The sequence below is a fragment of the Saccopteryx bilineata genome, chromosome 2, assembly GCF_036850765.1.
Source record: "Saccopteryx bilineata isolate mSacBil1 chromosome 2, mSacBil1_pri_phased_curated, whole genome shotgun sequence".
Lineage (NCBI taxonomy): Eukaryota > Metazoa > Chordata > Mammalia > Chiroptera > Emballonuridae > Saccopteryx > Saccopteryx bilineata.
In genome coordinates, this window is record NC_089491.1 from 40083689 (window position 1) to 40108061 (window position 24373).

The window sequence follows — 24373 nt, forward strand, 5'->3', positions numbered from 1 at the left end:
TCCCGCATGCGCCTGACCGGGATCCACCCGGCACGGCCACCAGGGGCGATGCTCTGCCCACCAGGGGGCGTCACCATGCCGCGACCAGAGCCACTCTAGCGCCCGGGGCAGAGGCCAAGGAGCCATTCCCAGCGCCCGGGCCATCTCTGCTCCAATGGAGCCTTGGCTGCGGGAGGGGAAGAGAGAGACAGAAGGAGGGGGTGGGGGTGGAGAAGCAAATGGGCACTTCTCCTATATGCCCTGGCTGGGAATCAAACCTGTGTCCCCCGCACGCCAGGCCGATGCTCTACCGCTGAGCCAACCGGCCAGGGCCAGTATGAGTGGTTTTAATCCTCACAACAACTTCGGGAGTTAGATACTATTAATGTCACCATTTCTACAGTTTTTCAAGAAAGTTTAAGCTTAGAGAGGATATGTGACTTGCCCAATGTTACCCAGCTAAGTGACTTGTGAAGCAAGACTCTAAGAGTTCTGGCTCTACCTACTATACAATACTGTCTCTCAACCATCTAAAGGTCAGGTTCATGGTTTTGGAGACCTTCTGTGTTCTCACCACAGCATTTCTGAATACTCAGGACTTGGTTCCTATTGTATTTTGCAGTTGAGAACACTGTGACTGATGGTTCTTAAAGGGGAAGAGTTTTATACAGCAGTTACTACAAAGTTTACCAAAGTGGTCAAACCAAGGGAAATTTGGGCAGTGCTAGTAATCATCATATTACCTTCTACACATATAGCCACTTAAAGAGGTACTGTAAACAAATGTTGAAAGTCCAACTTCAACCTAAAATAGGATTATGCTTTGTTTCTGTTTAACTTTTTACCTTGAAAAATTTTCAAAGACAAGTTACAAGAATATTATAATAGCCCTGGCTGGTTAGCTCAGTTGGTTAGAGCATTGTCCTTAAACACCAAGGTTGTATATTTAATCCCCAGTCAGGGCACATACAGGAAGTGACGAATAGTGGAATAACAAATGAATGCTTCTTTCTCTCTTCTTCCCTCCCTTTATCTCTCTAAAATCAATCAATAAAAAAAAGATCTTAAAAAAAGGAATATTATAATAAACTTATATACTCTTCACCTAAATTCTCCAATTAACATTTTTACAGGGCTATACTTTTTTGTGTGTGTGACAGAGACAGAAAGAGAGACACAGAGAGGGGCGGACAGACAGACAGGAAGGGAGATGAGAAGCATCAATTCTTCACCGTGGCACCTTAGTTGTTCATTGATTGTATTCCCATATGTGTCTTGACCAGGAACTATAGTAGATCGAGTGACCTTGGGCTGAAGCCGGTGAGCTGTGCTCAAACCAGATGAGCCTGAGCTCAAGCCCATGACCTCAGGGTTTCAAACCTGGGTCCTCTGCGTCCCAGTCTGACGCTCTATCCACTGTGCCACTGCCTGGTCAGGCAAGGCTATACCTTTTAATCAATTTTGTTCAAACCAGAAAGTTTGCCAGTCATTGAATAAATGCTGCTTAATTTGATAAAAGTATCCTGAAATAGCCTGACCAGGTGGTGGCGCAGTGGATAGAGCATCGGACTGGGATGCAGAGGACCCAGGTTCGAGACCCCGAGGTCGCCAGCTTGAGTGTGGGCTCATCTGGTTTGAGCAAAAGCCTACCAGCTTGAACCCAAGGTCGCTGGGTCCAACAAGGGGTTACTCAGTCTGCTGAAGGCCCGCGGTCAAGGCACATATGAGAAAGCAATCAATGAACAACTAAGGTGTTGCAACGCGCAATGAAAAACTAATGATTGATGCTTCTCATCTGTCTCCGTTCCTGTCTGTCTCTGTCTATCCCTCTCTCTGACTCACTCTCTGTCTCTGTAAAAAAATAAAATAAAATAAAAATAAAAGATTAAAAAAAAAAGTATCCTGAAATAACTTCCAATAAGCATCATAGTTACTGGTAAAATATTTAAAGCTTTCCCTCTGAGGCTGGGGATAAGTCAGGAATATCTATTATCACTAGCTTCTATTCAACACCATGCTGGAGGTCCTAGCCAGTGCAATAACGCAAGAAAAAAAAGTTAAAAATTGGAAAGAAAAAAGGTACTATAATTGTAATAAAACTTACTATTAGAAGAGGATATGATTGTATACAAGCAAAACCTAAAAGAAGTTATGAACTATTCCTTTTTTTCTTTTTTTAATGAGAAGAGGGGAGATAATGAGACAGACTTCCACAAGCGCCCTGTCCAGGATCCACCCAACTACCCCCCCCATCTAGGGCTGATGCTCGAATCAACTGAGCTATTTTTAGCACCTGAGGCTGACGAGCTAGGACCGATTGAGATATCCTCAGGCCCAGGGCCAACGCTCGAATCAATCAAGCCACTGGCTACAGGAGGGAAGAAAGAGAAGGTGGAGAGGGAGGAGAAGAGAAGCAGATGGTCACTTTTCTTGTGTTTCCTGACTGGGAATCAAACCTGGAATGTCTATAAGCCAGGCTGATGCTCTATCCACTGAGTAAACCAGACAGGGCTCTTTTTACTTTTTTTGTTAGTAGTAGTTATTGCTTTATTTTAGATAAACAGAGAGAGAAAGAGAAGAGGAGCATTCACTTGATGTTCCACTTAGTTGTGTATTCGTTGGCTGCTTCATGTATGTGCCCTGACTGGTGATTGAACTTGCAAATCTTGGCATTTTGGGCTATGCGCTAACCGATGAGCTAACCAGCCAGGGCAGAAGTTATAAACTATTAGAAATAAGTAAATTTAGCAAGTTTGTGAATACAAGGCAACAAACATAAACTATATTTCTATGTAACATCAATAAGCAATTAGAAAATGAAAATTTAAAAGTGATACAAGAAAAAAATATCATTTATAAATGCATCATGGACATTGTTTAGCAAGGAACAAAGCTACTGAAAGATGTACAAGATCTATTGATAAGCTAATCCTAAAATTTAAGTGGTGGTGCAAATTGCCAAGAATAGCCAAGACAATCTTGAAGAACCATGTTTGAAGAGATATACTTACCAGATATTAAGACTTGTTATATTGGTACAATAATTAAGATGGTGTGATATTAGCACAATGAAACAGAATGAGCTGAGAAATAGACCCACACAAATAGTATGGATATTTGATTTAAGACAAAGGTGGTACTATAGAGCGCTGTAAAAAGGACATCTTGATAAATGGTACAGGTCAAATAAATATTCATATGGAAAAACACTGAATCATGAATCTTCCTACACCGTGCTCAAAAAAATCAGTCCAGGTCATCTGTAGATCTAAATGTGAAAGGTAAAATAATACAGCTTCTAGACAATAACAGGATGATATCATCATGACCTCAGATAGACAAATATGTTTTAAACAGGAAATAAAAAGCACTACGCACCGAGGAAAAGACTGATAAATAGGACTACTTAAAATCAGAATATTCTGTTTATAAAAAGACACTGTGGGGCCCTGACTGGGTAGCTCAGTGTGGGTACAATCCCCAGTCAGGGTACATATAAGAATCAATCAATTAATGCATTTAAGAAAACCCCAAAAACCACACATCATGAAAAGAGGGAAATGTTAGGGCACAAAGTATGAGAAAATATATAAAACCAACAAAGGACTCACATCCAAAATATATAGAACTTCTACTAAGCAATATGAAAAAAAAAGACAATTTAAGAATAGGTACTTCACAAGAGAACTGGCACTTCACAAAAGACAATATCCAAATGGCCAATAAGCATACGAAAAGGTATTCAATCTTACTAGTCATCAGGTAAATATATATTAAAAGCTCACTAACATCAGGCTATACATCCATGAGAATGGATTGAAATAAAAAAGATTCCAAGAGCTAATAAAAATGTAGAGCAATGAGAACTACAACACTGTTTGTGAGAGTGCAATTTGTTACAACTATTTTGGACACTGTTTGGCAGAACCAACTAAAGCTGAACATATGCATACCCTATTAATAAGCAATTCTACTCCTAAGTTTATATCCCATAGAAATGAATAAATATATACAGCAAAGCAAATATAAAAATGCTTTTACAGAATTATTTGGAATAGCCCAATACTGAAAACAACACAGATATTTATTAATGGTAGAAGAGAAATTGATTATGATATATTAATACAATAAAATATGCAGAAGTGAAAATGAACAAAGTACTGCTACATACAACAGGAATAAATGTCATTTATGTAATGAAAGAAACCAGGCAAAACTAATATAAACTACAGGATTTCATCATTTATATAAAGTTCAAAAACAGACAAAACTAATTTAAAGTATTAGAAGTCAGGACAGAGGTAATATCTTTGTGGAGTATAAAAGAGGGTTCTGGTAATTTTCCATTTCTTGACCTGGTGCCGATTTTAACACTATTTACTTTATGACTCACTGATCTGTACACTTCTAATCTTCTATATGTATGTTACACTTCAACATAAAAGTTCATTAAAAAAATTTTAAGCCTCTTATCTCCAGAGGAATCAGGAAGTCTGCTAGTCATGAATAAGTATGCTGTGGTATGTGATGTTTATTTACACCCTGCCCAAAACCACATAAGCTCAAATTGTTTCGGAAATATGCTGCAATTGCGTTAAGTGGTTTATCCTTACACACTTCAATTCTTGATGACCCAATTTCTCTTGCTCTCCAATAGCAGCAAAAGACTGAGAGCAGGTGCGGCATGAATGCCTTAAGGGTTGTTTCCTCCCACCAGTTTCATAGAACTCAAGGACAATTAGATAAAACAGCAGTTGACACTACTTACTTTTTCCTTTCCAAGGCTGAACACTCCTCATCACACTCCAGTCTTGAGAAGCAAAAGAAAAAAAATGAAGTCAGGGAACAGGTTTCACGTTTTCTATATAGTAATAAGTTCTTAGATAGTCAACCTAGAAATAGAGCAGACTCTAGGCCAGAGGATAGCAGGATGAGGGAGTCCCCTCTCAAGGACAGTGGGCAGGACTCTGGGTTAGGAAAGTCTAGGAATCCTCAGAAGGGCCTCAGAGTGTGCCCTGCCTGCTCAGCACCTAAAATACTCCCAGTGCTCCTCTGACAACTACCACTCTGTTCTCCAATGGATGGGCTGGCCATCTCTAGGCCTCTGCTTCCTCCGGCTACTAGCTGGAATGAGGCCTGGAAAAGTCTCCTCTAGTCTCAGCTATACCCTGAGCAGAATTCATTGGAATGGACTGGGTGTGATTGTTTTTTTAATTATTTTTTTATTTTGTGTGTGACTCTGAGTATCAAATGTTTGTTGAACACCTACTGTGTGTACTAGGCTTTACTATGGGGGACCAAGAAAAATGGACCGTTCCTTCCCTCTGGAAATTAAGCCTAATCGGAGAAAGAAGGCATAGCCATCCATACATTTTTAAAATTACCTGGTTTGGTGAATTTCCTTCTTAGTAATTAACCTGCCGATCTCTACTGAATCTCCAAGCTGCATGTCTGTTATTTTAGAGGCCATGGAAATAGCTGCTATTCTGAAGTATATAAAAGAGAGGCAAGAAAAGGCATTGCAGTTTCATAAGAACCTCATTATACTAGGTAAACAGAAGACTTCTTCCAAGGCATATCTACAACTCAACAATTTGTGTGTCCTCAAAAGCCCATCTATATAAACTTTTACCTACTTACATAAACTACTTATGCTTATGTCACATCTCAATTAGATTCCTTTTTTTGTTTTTTTTGTTTTGTTGTTGTTGTTGTTGAGAGAAGGGGAGATGGTGAGGAAGACTCCTGCATGCGCCCTGACTGGGATCCACCCGGCAACCCAGTCAGTCTAGGGCCAATACTTGAGTACCGAGCCATTTTTAGCATCTGAGGCTGATGAGCTCCAACAGAGCTATCCTCAGTGCCCAAGGCCATGCTTGAACAAATTGAGCCACTAGCTGTGGGACAGAAAGAGGGATAAAAGGGTGGGGGGGGGAGAGCAGATGGTCACTTCTCCTGTGGGCCCTGACTGGGTATCAAACCTGGGATATCTAAATGCCAGGTTGATGCTCTATCCACTGAACCACTGGCCAGGGTCTTCAATTAGATTCTAAAAGCAGCCAGTGCCACAGGAAGCAATGAGGTAATCCACTCCTCAGTACCCCTTCAACATCCAGGCCAATGGCTGGCACTCTGAGGGTATTCATCAGCCACTCTGATGTCTGCATACTCCTAAAGTCGTAACTCCATGGCATATCTCTGCATCTAATTAGATACACACAACCACCCATCCCTAACACCTCCATCTCTGTACACAGATCCCTGTGTGAAAACATGGGCCCCAAGATTTCAGGAGGCTGCACGCAAAGTAAGAAACCCCCACAGGAGGGGAAGGAGCACAGGATTTGGTCCTAGCTGTGCTACCACAATTGGTAGGGCATTAAAGCAGTTCCCGCAACTTCAGGACATCTTCCCTTCTGATCTCACAGTGCAATAAGACCAAAAGGGAGAGGAGAAGAAAGGTTTCTTTACAAATTAAAGTAGAGCCCTACTGGTGGTGGCACAGTGGATATAGTGTTAACCTGGAACCCTAGGGTCACTAGCTCAAAGCCAGCGACCTTTGGGTTCAGGCTGGTGAGTTTTGGGATCGTGTGGCTTGAGCAAGGGGACACTGGTATGACCTTGGGTCAACGTACAACTAAAAGTAAAAGCAACAAGGAGTTGATACTGCTCACCTTCTCTCTCCCTTGCTGTCTCTCTCTCAAAAAAATAGAAAACAAATTAAAGTTCAGGAAGGAAAGGTACTTAAAGCAGTACCTTTTCTTTGCTTTTATAAAAATTAAGTTAATTTTCTTCTTTTTTTGAAGGTTTTATTTATTGATCTTTAGAGAGAGGATGGGGGTGGCAAGGAGCGGGAAGCAGCAACTCATACTAGTTGCTTCTCACATGTGCCTTGACTGGGCAAGCCTGGGGTTGTTTTTGTTTTATTTTTTTTTCCCCCAGGACTGAATTTTAATTTCAAAAAACTGGTTGGGGACTCTTTCCACATCAGGGAGAGCCATATCCCAGACTATGACCTCAGGGGAGTCAGTCCAGCACTAGGCCTGATCAAGTCACATTCCAGCCACCAGGCCCTGTCATTCCATCATGAGAAAGCCCAGGGTTTTGAACTGGGGAACTCAGCATTCCAGGTCGATGCTTTCACAGGTCAGGCTATTTTTTTCTTCCTTTTTATTGGGGTGACATTGGTTAATAAAGTTATACAGGTTTCAGGTGTACAATTCTATAGTACATCAGCTATATATTGTACTGTGTCCATGTCAGCAGTACCTCTTCTTTGAACCAGAAAAACAAAATTCAAGAAAAAAAAAATTTTTTTTAAAAAGAAAATTTATTTAAAAAACTTTCTAGCTTTTATAGAAGTGACAAGAATCCTATAATAAACACATGCATACCCTTTACCCAGATCCACTAATTGTTAACAGTTAGTTAGCACTAACCTTTGATAAGTACTGGATGCTTCAGAGCAAATCATGATCTCTTTTCTTCGTCCACATTCACACTGCAGCTCAATCTGAAGTAAGATGTACATGGAGCACCTTTTAGCTCATGGAAACCAAGCAAATAACCAGCTTTCTCTTTTAAAGCCTCTCTCAAATCAAACCACGGCAGAGAATAGCCATAAAGTGAGTGGCTGCCCTCCAGGATGGAGGAAGTTAACCACACATGCAAACTGACTACGGGTAGCTGACATGACCTTTACTGAGATTTACTCCTCTGAATCCCACCTGAAAGGACAGCTCACCACTGAACCACAGGTACATATATGAACCAACCAGCCAAGACCTAACCAAGTCCACCTCATCCTGCTGCTCTGATCTCCTTGGGGACGCCGTTCTTAATCTCTTAGACCATATTAGTCCCCTTTTCATAAACTCTCACAGCTCCTTCTACAAGAGTGTAATACTCCTTTATGACACTTATCACAGTCATAATTAATTATCTGAGTTATTAATTAGTATCTGTCCCATCTAATGGAAGGGACTATGTGCCTCCTGTTCACTGGTGTAGCCCCAGGACCTAGTACAACATCTTGCACAAAATACATGTTTTATATTAGAAGGCTCTCTCCAGCTGGGCCAACAGAAATCTATACAATTTATTCTACCTTTCTCTTGCCAATTTAACTTGCAATTCCTTACAATCAATGACTTCTGATTAGGAGGCATGTCCAGGCACTGCTGCAGACAGTTCTGCACTCACTAGCAGCCCCAGACTCCAGTCACTGCCCCACCTGCAGCCAGGAATACTCACCTTGGCTTTGCAAGCTGTCACAGGGCAGGGTGAGGTGAGGTGGCAGGGTGCCATACATGGGTGGCCACAGTCAGCTCTGGGGGTGGTGCAGGGCTGCCTGCAGGCCTCATCCACAAGACACTCTCCTTTGTGACAAAGTCTCTGACACTTGTGCATCCCACACGGTAGAGCAGCATTGCAGGGCAATCCACAAGAGATATCAATCAGATGACATGGGATGTTACTTCGTAACTAGGAGAAACAGAAGTATCATCTCCATGTCAGATCTGGGGTGACTTTTAACTTCCTATCTAAACATTTCTAAACTTTCAAAAAGAATAGTTTTTAAAGTTATTTTTATCTGAAAGGCTAATTTTCAAAGTTTAAAAAGTTAGTTTAAAAAGAAAACAAATCTAAATCTTATTTCATAATGCTTATTAGAATCCAAAAAGATTTGTGGTAACAGCCAAATGTGACTTGGTACATAAACTTCCCAAGGTGGGTAACAAGCACGTAAAACCACATCACTGAGGATTTATCTGAAAATGCTATGATCGAATGGGAGGATGAAACAATCTTTTTCTTCTTTCTTGCTTTCTTTCTTTTCTTTTCTTTTTTGAGAGAGAGAAAGAGAGACAGGCAGGAAGAGAGATGATACGCATCAACTTATAGTTGCGTCACTTTAGTTGTTCATTGATTGCTTCTCATATGTGCCTTGACAGGAGGGCTCCAGCAGAGCCAGTGACCCCTTGCTCAAGCCAGTGACCTCGGCTCAAGTCAGCAACATTTGGGCTCAAGCTGGCAACCCTGTGTTCAAGCTGGTAAGCCTGCACTCAAGACAGCAACCTCGGGGTTTTGGACCTGGGTCACTGCGTCCCATGCTGATGCTCTATCTGCTGTGCCACCACCTAGTCAAGCATAACTTTTACTCTTGAAAAGGCCTCCAAAGTCTAGGATGTACATGCTTGTAGCACTCTGTAATCAGTAATTTGATATATTGTAGTTTCCATCATTAAACATTTACCTACTCTTTTATCAGGGTGCTGGATATAATTTTTGCACATGCTGTCCTCTGTTAATCCCTCCCGACTTGGCTATAATCTCATTATCCTTTAGGATGGTACTTCCTCTATAAGGAAGGGTAAGGCCCTTCTATCTACTTCAGTACTTTGTACTTACACTTCACAAGGGCAGAGATCACACTGTCTTGTTCATTTATGAATCACTTGAACCTAGCCTTTACCTAGCACACTGTAGGCACACAATAAATACTTGTTGAATAAAGTCTGAATAAGCCATCAACACAAAGACAGTAAGACATGGATGTCTTTTTTTTTTTAATTTCTTTTATTTTTATTTATTCATTTACTTGTTGAATAAAGTCTGAATAAGCCATCAACACAAAGACAGTAAGACATGGATGTCTTTTTTTTTTAATTTCTTTTATTTTTATTTATTCATTTTAGAGAGGAGAGGGAGAGAGAGAGAGAGAGAGAGAGAGAGTGAGAGAGAGAGAGAGTGAGAGAGAGAGAGAGAGAGAGAGAGAGAGGGAGGAGAGACAGAGAGAGATAAGGGGGGAGGAGCTGGAAGCATCAACTCCCATATGTGCCTTGACCAGGCAAGCCCAGGGTTTTGAACCGGCGACCTCAGCATTTCTAGGTCGACGCTTTATCCACTGTGCCACCACAGGTCAGGGAAGACATGGATGTCTTAAGAGTGGTTACTCTCAGAGGAAGTAAGACTTATAAAAAAATAATAATAAATATTAAGGACTATGACTTGAGAACCACTCACAGGAAATAAGTGGAGAAAAATATATCTGTCAAGATAAGAATACTGAAAGTATGTTGTCATAAATGTGAAGAGTTCCAAGAAATGTTGGCCAACATGCTATGAAATAAAAAAAGCAAGTTACAAAACAGTATAATTTTAATAAAGTAGGAGAAAGTGTGTATCATACAGGACTGGTAGTCTATACACCAGAAAGTTAAGAGTATTTCCTTCTGGGTAGCAAAACCTTATTTTCTTTTTTAAAAAATTGATTGAGCCCTGGCCGGTTGGCTCAGCGGTAGAGCGTCGGCCTAGCGTGCGGAGGACCCGGGTTCGATTCCCGGCCAGGGCACACAGGAGAAGTGCCCATTTGCTTCTCCACCCCTCCGCCGTGCTTTCCTCTCTGTCTCTCTCTTCCCCTCCCGCAGCCAAGGCTCCATTGGAGCAGAGATGGCCCGGGCGCTGGGGATGGCTCTGTGGCCTCTGCCTCAGGTGCTAGAGTGGCTCTGGTCGCAATATGGCGACGCCCAGGATGGGCAGAGCATCGCCCCCTGGTGGGCAGAGCATCGCCCCTGGTGGGCGTGCCGGGTGGATCCCGGTCGGGCGCATGCGGGAGTCTGTCTGACTGTCTCTCCCCGTTTCCAGCTTCAGAAAAATGAAAAAAATGAAAAAAAAAAAATAAAAAAAAAATAAAAAAAAAATAAAAAATTGATTGATTTTTAGAAAGAGAGAGAGAGGAAGAAAGGGGGGAGGGAGGAGGAGAGAGTGAGAGAAAGACAGAAAGAGAGATAAAGAGAAACATCAATTTGTTGTTCCACCTATTCATGCATTCTGTGGTTGTTTCTTGTATGTGCCCTGAATGAGGATTGAACCAGCAACTTTGGGGTATCAGGATGATGCTTTGACCAACTGAGCTACCTGGCTAGGGCCTAGAATTGTATTTTCTTAACTGTCTACAATGAATATGCCTTTTTAAAAATAAACATTTAAAAAAAGTGTTCAAAGAGCCTTTGGCCAATAGTTCCAAATATAGCTTGGGCAGGTACAAGGATGAATGTCCTTCACAGTAGTAGCAATGAGGCAGGGCAAGTGAGCCTGGAGGAAGGCGTTTGGGTCCAGCAGTCAGGATGGGAAGGTGCGCAGAGAAAAAACACAGTGGCTACTGGTGGAATGCCCACCCCTCTCCTGGGATGCTTTCTCTGTAACACCTTTTCTCAGGCTAATAACTTCTCCCCATGCTGATTAACCTAGAAATTGCCTCAGAAAATAGCTCATGTTCTCAAGGCCAACTGGCTAAATTTCACTTATTATAACCACATTAAAAATGACAGAGTAGACTCAAAATGCTACCTACTGAATGACTTCATTTATGTGACATTCTGGAAAAGGCAAAACTACTAGAGCAGACAATAGATCACTGGTTGCCAGGGCCTGGAGGTCGGGGGAGAACACCTCGAGAGGGGCATAAAGGAATGTTCCCTGGGGGTGAACAAACTGTTCTACACCTTGATTGTGGTGGTGGTTACATGACTGGATAAGTGCTCTTGTCAGAACTCACATACCATTACATTAAAAAGGGTAAATTTTATTTTATGCAAACTATACTTTAATTTAAAAAAAAGAATGTCAACAGTAAACCTCTGCTTCTTGGGAGTATTAACTTTGAGAAACAACTAACAACTTAACATAATTCAATAAAAATAAATCTCTGGCATAATAAACATGAGGGGAAAACTTACCTCATGTTTGCCCATACACCATTTCTGAGTTAGGAAAGTACAAGGAGGACACTTTTCTTCACTATGACAAGAATGATACACTGTAGAAAAGAAAGGTAAAATCAGGAATAATGTGTAAATGAAGCCACATAAACTATTATACATGTCATAATGTCATGACAGGGAACTTTTTTTTTTTGACAGAGACAGAGTCAGAAGAGGAACAGACAGACAGGAAGGGAGAGAGACAAGAAGCATCAATTCTTCATTGCGGTACCTAATTGTTCACTGATTGCTTTCTCATATGTGCCTTGACCGGGGGCGGGGGTTATAGCAGAGCGAGTGACCCCTTGCTCAAGCCAGTGATCTTTGGGCTCAAGCTAGTGACCAATGGGGTCACATCTATGATCCCAGGTTCAAGCCAACGCCCCCATGCTCAGGCTGCATGAACCTGTGCTCAAGCTGGCAACTTCGGGGTTTCAAACCTGGGTCCTCCATGTCCCAGTCTGATGCTCTATCCACTGCACCACCACCTGGTCGGGCATGACAGGGAACTTTTAAACTTAATAGTACTTTTAAAAATGGTCACAGGAAAGCTAAAAGTAGCTGGCTTTACGTTCAAGTACTGAAGAATGAGCACGAGTGAGATAAGCATGAGGGGAAAAGACGTGCAAACACAGAAGCAGAGGAGGAGGCAGCTAGCTTTCCTGCCCTATTTCCTATGGCACAGCTGCATGGTGTCCATTCTACTCAGCCATTCTTTCAGTCCTATCCTACACAGCAGCTCCTCAATTCTGCTCAGACATATTTGTTATTCATCCATCTAACATGCTTCTGCCTACTCCTTTCCATTTCCTTGCTGCCCTTAAGAGGCAGTCATCCAAATTCATGTCCTACAACAAAGCCTTCCTTAGCTGACCACACCCTGCCCTGTGCTCTTACACTCCCTGATGTCTTAGTTCTTACGCAGATGGCTTGTTGCCATGTTATCTGGCCCAACTTTATGTAATGGTGGGTTGTGTCATGTGTGCTTTATTTATTTATTTGTATTTTTCTGAAGCTGGAAACGGGGAGGCAGTCAGACAGACTCCCGCATGCGCCCGACCGGGATCCACCTGGCACGCCCACCAGGGGCAATGCTCTGCCCACCAGGGGGCAATGCTCTGCCGTGACCAGAGCCACTCTAGCGCCTGGGGCAGAGGCTAAGGAGCCATCCCCAGCGCCTGGGCCATCTTTGCTCCAATGGAGCCTTGGCTGCGGGAGGGGAAGAGAGAGAGAGAGAGGAAGGGGGGGGTGGAGAAGCAAATGGGCGCTTCTCCTATGTGCCCTGGCCGGGAATCGAACCCGGGTCCCCCGCACGCCAGGCGGACGCTCTACCGCTGAGCCAACCGGCCAGGGCATGTGTGCTTTATTAACATCCTCTTCTCCATAGGGCAAACATAAGAACCTCAAGATCATGGGCTATTTTTTCTTCCCTCTGTGTCTGACACCATACTATATATATAACAAACACTAAAGAAAAAGTTAAATGAATGCTGAAAAGCAGGCTGAAACAAAACTCACAAATGGTTAAGCTTATACTGTGGACATTAACCAGCAGGATTTGGACTTCATCTGTAACATACAAATGAGTGTGAAGGAGAAAGTGGGTGAGTACTGGCTTCAGCATTTACTTCATGCTGGTGTGAACACCACAGCAGGGGCTTGCAAACTAGGCTGGGAAGGCCATCTTAAGGTCCCCAGGGAAGGACCTTTTCATTTCATAAATAATCTACTGAATTGTTTTACTCTATTAACTTCAAAATTGATAGCTAGTTGCCGATTTTTCAGTCTGAATCAGATGTCCAGACTTACTGTATCAAATCTGGTGATTTGAGTAATTTCAGGTTTGCCTGTGGGACTTAGTAAAATGAAATGATGGGCTTCATACAGTCCCATCGGAAAGCCAGATACTGGACTGGACAGATATGAAAAAATGGGTGATAATAAGTAGCTTTTGGCCTGGTGCCTACAGGAGACCATCAGAGAAAAACTGGAAACAACTTAATTGTCTAGTAACATGATTGAGTAAGTCATGGTCCATCTATACAACAGAACACTCTACTGCCATCGAAAAACTACTTGTAGATGATGTATTATAGAATGGTATACCTGAAACTTATGTAATATTATTAACCAATGACACCCCAATAAATTCAATTTACAAAAAGAAAAATCTATTCATAAAAATATTCATTATAAGGAGAAAGGCTAAAATTACATTGAGAAAAAAAATGCTAGTCAAAATGAGTAAGTTCAGTAGACTCCCACCGTTATTTTAGAAACAAAAAGTGCAAATGTATATTTCTGCCCATGAAAAAAAAGGTCCCCAAAAATACATGTTAATTTTAATTCCTAAAAGATGACATAAATATTTCAATCTTTGAACTTTATCCCTATTTTTTCTTTTTATATAATAAACATATTTTGCTTCTATAGCAACAAAACCCAAGTTACTTCTAATTTTGTAAAAAGATGCTCAACTTTGAAATATGCAACAAAAGTGGAGGTAATGAAGAAGGAAAAAATGTCCCTGAAAGACAAGACCAAGAAGGGTTTCTTCCAGCCTTTCAGGTGTGCCTGACATCCACAGAGTAACGTAATGAAGGGCACTGCAATTCCGATTCCCAGCGATGGCCCCACTCACAGACCCACCTTTGCAGAAGCAGCTCTCAGCAACTTTGGGAGCAAGAGGTGTCATCACAGGATGACCTCATAGTAGTGAAGACTGTCAGGCAATATCCCAAATGACATGATGTGAACGGGCTGTAAGGTGTGGAGGCAAGGGAATGGGACCCACCTGGGTGGTCGCATTCATGGATTCTGGCACAGGTTTGGGTACACTCAGGGGGCCTCGTACCACAGGGAACCGGAGGGTAGATCACTGATGCGCCACAGTGGCAGGTTAATTCATCAAAACCTGATGGAGCAGCGAGTGAAATAAAATAACCCTTCATGAGTTTGGGGTGAGTGCACTCATGTTTTACACACACATACACACACATACACGCACACACACACACACACACACACATACACTCATACATTCTTTTTTTGGCTTATATTCTAGAGGAGAATTGGCTACTTTAAAAAAAAGCTTTTATTTTTTGAAAGCTGAGCTGATGACAAAAGTGCAGACAGATATGAAGTGCTTCATTTTTACCTATAACAAACTCTAAGATCACGAACCCATAGCAATTTTATATACATTTTATAAACAACAGATCTATGGGCTATTTTTTTTTAGCAAGAGAGAGAGAGACAGAGGCAGAGAGACAGAAGCAGACAGAAAGGGAGACAGATGAGAAGGATCAACTTGTAGTTGCAACACTTTAGTTGCTCATCGATTGCTTCCTTATATGTGCCTTGACTAGGGGGCTGGGATGGGAGGGGCTCCAGCTGAGCCAGTGACCCCTTGCTCAAGCCAGCGACCTTGGGCTTGAAGCCAGCTACCCTTGGGCTCATGTCAAAGATCCCAAGCTCAAGCCAGCGACCCTGCACTCAAGCTGGATAAGCCTGTGACCTCGGGGTTTCAAACCTGGGTCCTCAGGGATTCCAGGTCAACACTCTATTCGCTGCACCACCACCTGGTCAGGCTCAATTCCTTCTTGAAATGAGGCAAGCCTAGTATTTTAGAGAAAACATTTTGGGAAACCCTGATTTAGGATAATTTTTTTTTTTTTAAGTGAGAGGAGGGAAGATAGTGAGACAGACTCCTACAAGCACCTCAACTGGGATCCACCCAACAATCCTAATCTGAGGCCGATGCTTGAATCAACCACGCTATCCTCAGTGCCTGGGGCTGACACTTGAACCAATCAAGCCATTGGATGTGGGAGAGGAAGAGAGAGAGAGGGGGAGAGGGAGAAACAGATGGTTGCTTCTCCTGTGTGCCCTGACTGGGAATCGAACCTGGGATGTCCGCATGCTGGGCCAACACTCTATCCACTAAGTCAACCAGCCAGGACCTAGGCCAATATTTTAATGCAGCAGATCTAAAAGTGTGCTCTGTTGATCTCTAGGGGTCCCTGAGAACCTTTCAGGAAGTCCATAGGTCAAAATTGTTTTCATAATAATACTAAGATATTATTTACTTTTTCTACCATGTTCACATTTGCACTGTTGGTGATCTTAGTGCAAATCAGGGCAGTAGCATCAAACTATGATCATTATATTTTTCACTGTCAAGCACTTAAATAAAAAATATCAGTTTCACTTAAGAAAATCCTTAATGAAGCAGCAAAAAAAGAAAAAAATTTTGCCTCATGAATACATGTCTTTTTAACATTCTGTGGAACAAAATGGAAAATCTGCATAAAGCACTTTAGCTGTATACAAAAAAACTCTGGTTGTTTTAAACAATTGTGCTGTTTTGAGTTGTGAGCTGAATTAACCTCTTTTTACAGAACACCATTTTTACTTGAAACAATGACTGACAGACTTGGGTATTTAGAAGACATTTTATAAAAAGTGAACAAAGTGAACCTGTCACTTTATGAAAAATGACTTGTCAATGATAAAATTCAAACTTCCAAATGAAAACAGAATTTTTGAAAATATATATTTACCACTATAAGCTTGACAACTTTCTAATACTTTTCCAAGACTCTTGTGATGGCAGTTATTAAGTTTTTAATAGTAGAACATAATATTTGCCAACATTTCAAAGATAAGCATAAGCCAGTAAACAACTATTTTCCAAATGATCAATGTATGATGGACTGAAATCATGTATGGGTAAAAGATCCATTCAAAATACAAGAACAATCAATAATTTTTTTTTTTTTTTTACAGAGACAGAGAGAGAGTCAGAGAGAGAGGGATAGATACGGACAGACAGACAGAAACGGAGAGAGATGAGAAGCATCAATCATTAGTTTTTCGTTGTGACACCTTAGTTGTTCATTGATTGCTTTCTCGTATATGCCTTGACTGCGGGCCTGTAGCAGACCGAGTAACCCCTTGCTCGAGCCAGTGACTTTGGGTCCAAGTTGGTGAGCTTTTTGCTCAAACCAGATGAGCCTGTGCCCAAGCTGGCGACCTCGGGGTCTTAAACCTGGGTCCTCCACATCCCAGTCCGACGCTCTATCCACTGCGCCACTGCCTGGTCAGGCAACAACCAATAAATTTTAATGTGATGAAAAATACAAACAAGGCCCTGGCTGAATGGCTCAGTGGTAGAGCACCGGCCTGGCGTGCAGGAGTCCGGGTTCGATTCCTGGCCAGGGCACACAGGAGAGGTGCCCATCTGCTTCTCCACCCCTCCCCCCTCTCCTTCCTTTCTGTCTCTCTCTTCCCCTCCCGCAGCCAAGGCTCCACTGGAGCAAAGTTGGCCTGGGCGCTGAGGATGGCTCTGTGGCCTCTGCCTCAGGCACTCGAATGGCTCTGGTTGCAACAGAGCGACGCTCCAGATGGGCAGAGCATCGCCCCCTGGTGGGTATGCCTGGTGGATCCCGGTCGGCGCATGCGGGAGTCTGTCTGACTGCCTCCCCATTTCCAACTTGAAAAAAAATTTAAAAAAAAATACAAAAACACAGATTTAAGTCCTTTCTGAAATGAAGTTAGGTTTTGCTGTAATATCAAAAAAAGAATATCCACAATTATTTGTAAAAGTTTAAAAAATACTCATTCCTATTTTAATTAGCTGTGTGAGGCTGTATTTTTTTTATATGCCTCAATTCTATTACAACAGATTTATCTAAAAGCAGATATGAGAATTCACCTATCTTCTATTAAGTGAACATCTACTATTCTAATTTCTTTTGAATATATAGTTGTATAAATATTGTTATTTATGTTAACATGCAATGGTTAATTATAACTTTAAAAATGAATAAATCAATATTTAAAGACATTTTTCAGTTTTAATTCCTCATATGATAAATACAGATAGTTATAATTCACACAAAAAGAGTTGTTTAGGGTTCTCAATATATATATATATATATACATACACACTTTTTTTTTTTTTAAGTCTCTTTTTTTTTTTTTAATTTTTTTTATTTATTCATTTTAGAGAGGAGAGGGAGAGACAGAGAGAGAGAGGGGGGGGAGAGACGGGGGGGGGGGAGGAGAGACGGGGGGGGGGAGGAGCTGGAAGCATCAACTCCCATATGTGCCTTGACCAGGCAAGCCCAGGGTTTCGAACCGGCAACCTCAGCATTTCCAGGTCAATGCTTTATCCACTGCGCCACCACAGGTCAGGCCACATTTTTTTTTTTTATACGAGAAAGTGAAGGACAGACAGGGACAGACAGACAGGAAGGGAGAGAGATGAGAAGTAGCATCAACTTGCTGCAGCACTTTAGTTGTTCACTTATTACTTTCTCATATGTGTCTTCACTGGAGGGCTCCAGTTGAGCCAGTGACCCCTTGCTCAAGCCAGTGACCTTGGGCTTCCAGCCAGCAATCTTTGGGCTCAAGCACACAACCATGTGGTCCTGTCTATGATCCTACACTCAAGCCCAGTGACCCTGCAGTTTCGAATCTGGGTCCTCAGCGTCACAGACTGACGCTCTATCCATTGTGCCATTGCCTGGTCAGGTGGGTTCTCAATAATTTTTAAGAATGCAAATAAGTCCTCTTGTCAAAAAGTTTGCAGCCTGACCAGGCAGTGGTGCAGTGGATAGAGCATCAGACTGGGATGTGGAGGACCCAGGTTCGAGACCCCGAGGTCACCAGCTTGAGCGCAGGCTCATCTGGCTTGAGCAAAGCTCACCAACTTGGACCCAAGGTCACTGGCTCCAGCAAGGGGTTCCTCTGTCTGCTTTAGCTTCATGGTCAAGGCACATATGAGAAAGCAATCAATGAACAACTAAGGTGTCGCAACGAAAAACTGATGATTGATGCTTCTAATTTCTCTCCGTTCCTGTCTGTCTGTCCCTGTCTATCCCTCTCTCTGTTCCTGTAAATAAATAAAATTTTAAAAAAAAGTTTGCAAACTGCTGCTAGTAATATAGAGCAGCAATTTTCAACCAGTGTGCCACAAAAAGTTTTGGGTATTTTTTGAGATTCAATAAATTAACTTTTTTTATTGTTTAATCAAGGACAGTCTTTTTTTTTTAAAATAAAGTTTTTACCTATAGGTTTTACAGAAGGAGAAGAGAATGGGACAGGGAGCAAGAAGTATCAATTCACAAAAAGTTTTAAAACATGCAATACCTGACTATTTAGTCAGAGGCACTGATCTCTTTTCTCTTAGGTTGTCAAATAAAAAAATGACAACAGCTAACACAATAACCATCTGGTGTGAATGTCCTGTCTTGAACCATAAATATATAGATCATATAATAGAGTTATATTTTATTGGTCCTGTCACATAATAAGGTTGCATCTGATTGGTTAGTTAATTCTTGGTACCAGAAATCCTTATACAAAAGTATAGGCACTTGATTTTTTTAAAAAGTCATTTTGAAATAAAAAGGGTAGGTAATTACTATTTTATATTATTTTTGTAAATCAATCAACTTATACCTATTTTTTTGTCAGACTGGCAAAAAATATATAATATCTTTTTTGGTGTACTGCATAATTTTAGCAATTATTTTGTGTGCCATGAGATGAAAAAGGTTGAAAATTGCTGATATAAAGAAAGAAGAATTGCTGAGGACAGAACCTGGGTCTATAATATTTAAGAGGCAGGTAGCAAAAGAGGTATCCAGTAATGTACCAGACTTCACCTTAATCAGTGCCTATATCCCAAGTTTCAAACATTCAGGGACAAATATACAGCACTAGGAGTAACTTAAAACAAAAGCAAAAAACTCAACATATCTGAAATAATACTAAGGCTTATTAGTTCAGTAATTCATACTAATCTAAGCATATCATTCTCTCAAAATACATTATGCCTAAATTTCCAGAAAATTCTTATAATAAAGTATACAATGAAGACACTCACTGGCTTGCCAGCATGTCTGGCAGTTCCCACGATGACAAGGCTCTTCACATCTATGAAGGCCACAACGGAGTTTCCTCCCACAAATCAAAGGACACTTGTGCTCCTTATCCTAGGAAGAGATTTGTATTTGCTTATAAAATTACCTCTATTTTGTTATCCATACACACAAGAAGATTAATTTTAAGAAAAAGCTCTCCACATTTATGAATAAAATGATGTCTGAGATTAGCTTGAAAATAATAATTTTAAAAAGCACTACAATCAAGGGAGGTGGAGTTAATGGAGATGTAGATGAAACAAGATTAGTCATGAGCTGCTCACTACTAAATCTGGATACTGGGTATATGGGACTCATACTGTCTTTCTGATATTGTATATTAGAAAGTTTCGACGTGGGTTGGGGAACACACAATAAAGTGTACAGATAATGTGTTGTAGAATTGTGTACCTGAAACCTGTACAATTTTGTTAATCAATGTCATTCCAATAAATTCAATAAAAATAAAAAAAAAGGAAATTTTCAATAACAAGAGAAAGTCTTTAAGTCTTCAAACACTGGCTTATAAATAAGCCCTCATATACTGTACAATTTCATCACTCTTTACCATGCCAATATTTAAAAAGTAACAACACTTATGTATTTTTTATATATACATATACACATATATATGTGTATATATGCACTACCTTGCTACTGGTACTGTGTTATCTTGTACACACACACAGTACCAACTGCCAGGAAGTACTTCCTTTATTTAGTTCCATAGAAGTGAATATTTCAGATAACTAAAACCTGCTTCATTCAAAACTGCCACATTCCTTTTGCCAACCAACTTGACCCAAAGAGTATTTGAAACCTGAAGCACATGTTGCTAAGGACAGGTCAGTCTGTGGGCTGGAACAAGCATACATTCTCTGGTAGAGGACTGTATGCTCACTTAGTAGTCTTAAGTTCTAGGGCCTGAGGCCTCTTTATGCTCTCTCTTCCTCCATGTTGGTACTAGCTGACTTCTGACCTGACTAAGGTCAGCTTCATCTGGGCAGCTCTCTGATTCCTGCTCAGGGGCCCCTTACAGTGATTTCTAAATCCAGGCTGCATTCCAGATGGCTGAGGCTTCCAGAAGCCCAGAAGCAGGACAAATGCAATCTGATCGTGCCTAAAGATTGGTCCACTTACCACACAACATATCTCATTACATTTATGCCGTCCACACAACCTCTTCTTGTTACACCGCTTGTCACACATAAATGTAGCATCTGCTGTGGCCAAGTAAAAAAAGGAAAACAAAGCAAAGTATGTAAACATTCATTCAACAAATATCTGAGTGACTACAGGCTTAAGAAATACAAATGTAATAATGTAAATAAGTGGTAAAAATATTATAGTGAAAATGTGTATTAAAATAAGAGACCAGCCCTGGCCGGATTGCTCTGTTGGTTAGAGCATTGCCTGAAGTGCAGAGGGTTACTGGTTCGACTCCTAGTCAGGGCACAAACAGGGACAGATCAATGTTCTTGTCTCTTTTCTCTTCTTTCCTCTCTCACTGTAAATCAATAAATAAAAAATTTTAAAAATAAAATTAGAGATCATTTTTTACTTGTCAGATTGTCAAAAAACAGACCAGATGGTAGTGGAGTGGACAGACTGTCAAAAACTAGAAAAGGAAAAAAAAAAAAAAACTAGAAAAGGCCTGACTGGTGGTGGCACAGTGGATAGAGAATTGACCTGGGATGCTGAGGTCCCAGGTTTGAAATTCTGAGGTCAGTGGTTTGAGTGTGGGCTCATCTGACTTGAGCATGGAGTCGCTGGCTTGAGTGTGGGATCATTGATATGATTCCATGGTCGGTGGCTTGGGCCCAAAGGTTGCTGGATTGAAACCCAAGGTCGCTGGCTAGAGCAAGGGGTCACTGGCTCAGCTTGAGCCCCCTGGTCAAGGTATGTATGAGGAGCAATCAATGAACAACTAAAGTGACACAACTACAAGTTGATGCTTCTCATCTCTCTCTCTCACAACCCATCCCCCCCCAAACACAAAAAACCAGGAAGACTGCCTGACCAGGCACTGGTGCAAGTGGATAGAGTGTCGGACTAGGATGCGGAGGACCCAGGTTCGAGACCCTGAGGTCACCAGCTTGAGCACAGGCTCATCTGGTTTGAGCAAAGCTCACCAGCTTGGACCCAAGGTCGCTGGCTCGAGCAAGGGGTTACTTGGTCTGCTGAAGGCCCGCGGTTAAGGCACATACGAGAAAGAAATCAATGAGCAACTAAGGTGTTGTAATGCGCAACGAAAAACTAATGATTGATGCTTCTCATCTCTCTGTTCCTGTCTGTCTGTCCCTGTCTGTCCCTCTCTCTGACTCTCTGTCTCTGTAAAAACAAACAAACAAACAAACAAACAAACAACCTCTTCCTCTCTGTCTGACCTGTGGTGGCACAGTGGATAAAGCATCGACCTGGAACGCTGAGGTCACTGGTTCAGAACCTTGGACTTGCCTGGTCAAGGCACATATATGGGATTTGATGCTTCCTGCTCCTCCACCATTCTCTCTCTGTCTCTAAAAATGAGTAAAATCTAAAAAAAAAGAAGATTCTCCTTTTCTTTCCTCTATATACTGTTGGGTGAAAACACAACATGTGGAATTGCTGTAGTTCACTTTATATCCCTGAGGGGAAAACCAAAAAAATCACAGAAAAGCTGAAGTGGATCTTGGAATCACTGAGCTTAGAATGAACCAATTCTGGACTTGTTCTGCCTCCAGACTTTATGTTATGTGAGACAGTAAACTCCCTATTGCTAAAGTCACTTTTCCTTCAGTTTTCCAATACCTGCAGCAAAAGCATCCTAACCAATTAGCTTTCTTCCTGACCAGAGTAAGAGCTTTTTATTTTGTACACAATTATCTTCCATCACTTTTCAAAAAAGGTTTCAAGGTGACTTCAACAAAAGAGTATGTAATAGCAAAACAGGAACAGAACCATAACAAAATGGGACATCAGGATCAAAGACAAAGGAAGAATAATTTTGTTAACCAGTGTCACCCCAATAAAGTCAATAAAAAGGGGGAAAAAGGACATAGGAAGAAACAATATTCAAGGTTAAGAAGGCTGTTGGCTGAATTGCTGTTCCAGGTATCCAACATCCTATCAAGATTTGAGGGTTCAAGCACTGCAGTCTGGGTGTAAAAAATTTGCTTCACCAGATATTATTTACCTTTACTTCTTCCTACTAATATTTTATTATGAAAATTTTCAAACATATAAAAAAGATGACCTGGCCTGACCTGTGGTGGCACAGTGGGATGGAGCATAGATTTGGAGCACTGAGGTCGCCGGTTCAGGACTCCGGGCTTGCCTGGTCAGGGCACATATGGGAGTTGGTGCTTCCTGCTCCTCCCCCTTCTCTCTCTCTCTCCCTCTTTCCCTTTCTCTCCTCTCTAAAAATTGAATAAAGTCCTGAAAAAATAAAAAAAAATAAAAATAAAAATAAAAAAGATGGCCTGACCAGGCGGTGGCGCAGTGAATAGAGCGTCGGACTGGGATGTGGAGGACCCAGGTTCGAGACCCCGAGGTCCCCAGCTTGAGTGCAGACTCATCTGGTTTGAGCAAAGCTCGCCAGCTTGGACCCAAGGTCGCTGGCTCGAGCAAGGGGTTACTCGGTCTGCTGAAGGCCCACGGTCAAGGCACATATGAGAAAGCAATCAATGAACAACTAAGGTGTCGCAACGAAAAACTAATGATTGATGCTTCTCAACTCTCTCCATTCCTGTCTGTCCCTGTCTATCCCTCTCTCTGACTCTCTGTCTCTGTAAAAAAAGATGAAATAATTTTACAGTGAGCACTCATATGCCCAGTACCTAGAGTCTATCTACCATTAGTTATTTTTTCACATATTTTCTACCCACCCATCAATTTATCTTATTTTTTAGTGCATTTCAATGTAAGCTGCAGACAAGACTATGCTTTCCCTAAAACCACTTCATTAGCTAGAATTCAATGTATGGTTCTTCCTTTACTTATGAGGTAAAAGTTACATACAATGAAATGCACGAATGTTAAGTGTCCTTCGCTGAATTCTGACAAATACATGATCCTGTAGAACATTACCTTTATCCCAGAATGTTCCCTCAGGCCCCTTCCCAGTCATACCTTCACTTTTGAGACTGGTACATGGAAGCTCCTATGGGAAAAACAAAAACAGAAAATAGTGACTTCTTTAGGAATAAATGGAACAAAACAACTATAGTATAATGCTAAATGTAGTATGTATGTACTTCTCTGGCAGTCAATTTAATCACCAACTTCATCTACCTGGAACAAGGTTAGCCCAGTCCTGATACTAATATGCTTTACTCACAACAGGGCAACAGGTTTGCTAACCTTTCATGCAAATATAATTATAATAATCTTTGTGGTTTGGCTTCCAAATGAACAGGAGATTATATGAACAGGTATTATAAAATCTGAAGTGCTGGCCCTGGCCGGTTGGCTCAGTGGTAGAGCGTCGGCCTGGCATGCAGGAGTTCCAGGTTCGATTCCTAGCCAGAGCACACAGGAGAAGCGCTCATCTGCTTCTCCACCCCTCCCCCTCTTCTTCCTTTCTGTCTCTCTCTTCCCCTCCCGCAGCTGAGGTTCCACTGGAGCAAAGATGGCCTGGGTGCTGATGATGGCTCTGTGGCCTCTGCCTCAGGTACTAGAATGGCTCTGGATGCAACACAGCAACGCCCCAGAGAGCAT

The 24373-nt window shown here is 41.5% G+C and overlaps 1 protein-coding gene across 3 annotated transcripts in view; it reads right to left on the minus strand.

Moving 5' to 3' along the window:
* The window catches only part of NFX1 (nuclear transcription factor, X-box binding 1), an 89991-nt gene that overhangs the window by 9480 nt on the left and 56138 nt on the right, over positions 1-24373 (minus strand). For 2 of the 3 annotated variants that reach the window (XM_066256920.1, XM_066256918.1), the window contains exons 11-19: positions 23786-23816; positions 20816-20898; positions 19639-19747; positions 14539-14658; positions 11721-11800; positions 8233-8463; positions 7419-7492; positions 5364-5465; positions 4748-4789 (exon numbers count right to left, since the gene is read on the minus strand). In XM_066256920.1, coding sequence (XP_066113017.1) covers positions 4748-4789; positions 5364-5465; positions 7419-7492; positions 8233-8463; positions 11721-11800; positions 14539-14658; positions 19639-19747; positions 20816-20898; positions 23786-23816 — 872 coding nt within the window. The remainder of the gene's footprint in view (positions 1-4747; positions 4790-5363; positions 5466-7418; positions 7493-8232; positions 8464-11720; positions 11801-14538; positions 14659-19638; positions 19748-20815; positions 20899-23785; positions 23817-24373) is intronic. The other variant, XM_066256919.1, reaches the window with a different exon arrangement.